We start from the raw sequence: 2,703 nt of genomic DNA, 5'->3' as shown, positions 1-2,703 counted from the left end.
AGGCCGGGCTTCAGTCTGACAGGACCAGCAGCGGAGGGGCGACTCCGGCCAATTCAGCCTCTCTCCCCTGCTGGCCCAGGGGTGGCCCTGTGTGTTCAGGGTCTGGCTTCAGCTCCATGTCTCGGAAGTCTTTTTAGCATCTGGTGCTGCCACCAGCTGTGTCTGGCAGCCGTCCCCCGAGTGCTCACAATTTCAGGGTGTTCAGGCTCCTTGACGTACCAGCACTGCATGTAGACCAGCCTCGGTCTACACGTGTGCAAGGGTTTATGTGTGCAAAGCTGTGCAGGTATTCTTGCTGCAGGCCCTGCTGTCTGCAGCTCTGAAGGACTGAGCTGGGGATGGGGCCCACCTGCAGCTCTGGACGGGGGCATAGCACCCTGGCTGGGATGGGCAGTGGTGTGGCCCAGCCCCACCTCAGCCATAGCTGTGGGGGCTTCTGGGGTCCACAGGAGCTGAGTCCTGCCGGCCAGCCGGTCCCATGAGCTGCCACAGGCGGTGGCTGAGATTCTGCACCTGGCAGGTGCCCAGTACACAGCCCACCCGAAGGAGCTGGGCTCGGGGCCTGCGGGGGCCCGAGTGTTTTCGGGGGCCCGAGTGTTGGCGACCACCATCTCGGAGAGGCTGACCCATAGCAAGGGCCAGGCTGGCACCCCTTTGTGGCTGGAGGGCCTGGTGAAGATTCCAGATCACAGGTCGGGATGCGGGGTGACTGGGCTGCAGGCCGCTGGAAGTCCGGACTGGGACCTCCCTGCAGAAGCAGATGGAGAATGTCAACTCAATGACTCAGACTTTTGGAGACCCCAAACCTACCCACGTTTGCCTTTACGTGGGTCTGGGTCACTGCCAGGGGAAGCCCACGGCCCCCACCCACCCACACACACCCTGGAGCACCGCCAGGGGAAGCCCGGTCCCCGGGACCATCTCAGTGGCCTGGGTCACATGTCCCGGGAGCTAGCACCTCCTTGGGCAAAGGGCACCCGGAGGCCCAGCCTCTGCCGGTCACGACTCTCAGGGCTCAGGGTGACTCGGCCTCTGCTCTCCCTTTAGGGTGGTCACAGACGGGCCTGGGGATATCGCCAGCCTCCCCTCCCCCAGCACACAGCCCCAAGTGAGGGGCTGCTGTGCGTGCATGCGTGTGTGTGTGTGTGTGTGTGTAGAAGCAACTGCCCTGTATAGAGTGCAGAGAAAGAGAAAGAAGAGCCTCTGGCCCTGCTGAGGCCTGCGGAAGGCCTGGGTGGGGGGGCCTTCGCCTAGGAGTTGAGCCCTAACAGTAGGTGGGGATGGAGGGAGGGCGGCACCCATGCCCCCTGCACTCTGCTTCCCGGCAGGGGGGCCCGAGGGGCGGGCTGACCCAAGACCCGCACTCACCTGGGTTTGACGGGACGCCGGTCCGTGCCCAGGCTGCGGGACAGCACGCTGGGGAGCTGCAGGCAGAGGAGGCTGATGCAACCCAGGGCTGCCGTCGGGATCCGGGCCATGGCGGGCAGGGCTGCAGGGGAGGTGGCGGTGAGCCAGGTAGGCTGGGGCAGCCTGAGCGGCTAGCGCCCCCGTCCGCCCGCACCTCGGGGAGCCCTCCGCGGTCGGGGGCGCCGCGCGAGGGCGTGGGAGCGGGGCGCTGGCGTCCGTCGGGGCGCGGGCCTCCGGCGCGGCGCGGGCAACGGGTCTGGGGGCGGCCGCGTTGGGTCGCAGGCGGAGCGCGCCGGGTAGGTCGGGGGCCCCGCCTGGAGCGGAGTCACGGCCCGGGATGGCACCTCCGGAGCTGAAGAGCAGCCTTTCCAGCGAGGGGCGGAGCCCGACGCGCGGACTGGGCGGGCCCCCCGAGCCCTGCCGCCTTCCGGGGCGGGGAGGAGGCTGCAGCCCGGGGGTCCCCCGGGCCCGAGTCCGCGGGCGCAGCGAGGGGGCGGCGGAGGGTCCTGTCCCCGCTGGGAGCGCTCGGAGACCGCCCGGGATCGCGGGGCGCCAGCCTCACCTCCGCGCCTTCTGGTGGGCCGCAGCCCCGAGCCCGCGGAGGACGGGCAGTCGTCCGAGCTGCTCCCACGGCTGGGCGGACGGGGGCCCCCCGTCACCCGCTTCCCGAATCCGGGCGGTCCCACTCTCCAGGGTCTGACCCGGTGGACGCACGGCCGGCCCAGAGAGTCTGTGGGGCTCCACGACGGGCCGGCCACTCCGCTCTCCGACGCGGTACCCCCACCCCGGCTGCGCTCCCAAAAGGCTCCCCCTCCCCTTCCCCCGCCCCTCCAACCGTGGACCAAAGTATGGCATGACTTTTGTAAGAAATTTAAACAGGTGGCCGGCTGTCGTGGCTCACGCCTGTCATCCCAGCGCTTTGGGAGGCCGAGGCGGGTGGATCACCTGAAGTCAGGAGTTGGAGACCAGCCCGACCAACATAGAGAAAGCCTGTCTCTACTAAAAATACAAAATTAGCCAGGCGTGGTGGCACAAGCCTGTAATCCCAGCCACGTGGGAGGCTGAGGCAGGAGAATTGCTCTGCCCAGGAGGCCGGTGGAGGTGGCAGTGAGCCGAGATCGGGACATTCCACTGAGCCTGCAACGGGAGCGAAGCTGCATCTCAAAAAAAAAAAAAGAAAGAAAGAAATTTAGGCCGGGCGCGGTGGCTCAAGCCTGTAATCCCAGCACTTTGGGAGGCCGAGGCGGGTGGATCACGAGGTCAAGAGATCGAGACCACCCTGGTCAGCATGGTGAA

At 67.3% G+C, this 2,703-nt stretch overlaps 1 protein-coding gene across 1 annotated transcript; it reads right to left on the bottom strand.

The window, feature by feature from the left end:
* Positions 1 to 1,772, bottom strand: ADM2 (adrenomedullin 2). Its single transcript, XM_017504930.2, has 3 exons — positions 1,562 to 1,772; positions 1,369 to 1,489; positions 1 to 748 (listed from the first exon to the last, which is right to left on the bottom strand). Exons 2-3 carry the CDS (start codon positions 1,476 to 1,478, stop codon positions 415 to 417), a joined length of 444 nt encoding a protein of 147 aa, XP_017360419.1. The 5' UTR covers positions 1,479 to 1,489; positions 1,562 to 1,772; the 3' UTR covers positions 1 to 414.
* Between the last annotated feature and the right edge of the window lie 931 nt (positions 1,773 to 2,703).

This window comes from Cebus imitator, unplaced genomic scaffold, assembly GCF_001604975.1.
Source record: "Cebus imitator isolate Cc_AM_T3 unplaced genomic scaffold, Cebus_imitator-1.0 Scaffold329, whole genome shotgun sequence".
Taxonomy (NCBI): domain Eukaryota; kingdom Metazoa; phylum Chordata; class Mammalia; order Primates; family Cebidae; genus Cebus; species Cebus imitator.
This window is presented reverse-complemented; position numbering and strand designations above follow the sequence as displayed.

Excerpts from the sequence above, each read along its gene's own strand:
- ADM2 (XM_017504930.2), bottom strand. The coding sequence starts at position 1,478 with ATGGCCCGGATCCCGACGGCAGCCCTGGGTTGCATCAGCCTCCTCTGC. Across the intron at positions 749-1,368 it reads CGGCGTCCCGTCAAACCCAG|GGAGGTCCCAGTCCGGACTT; the intron begins GTGAGTGCGGGT and ends CTGCTTCTGCAG.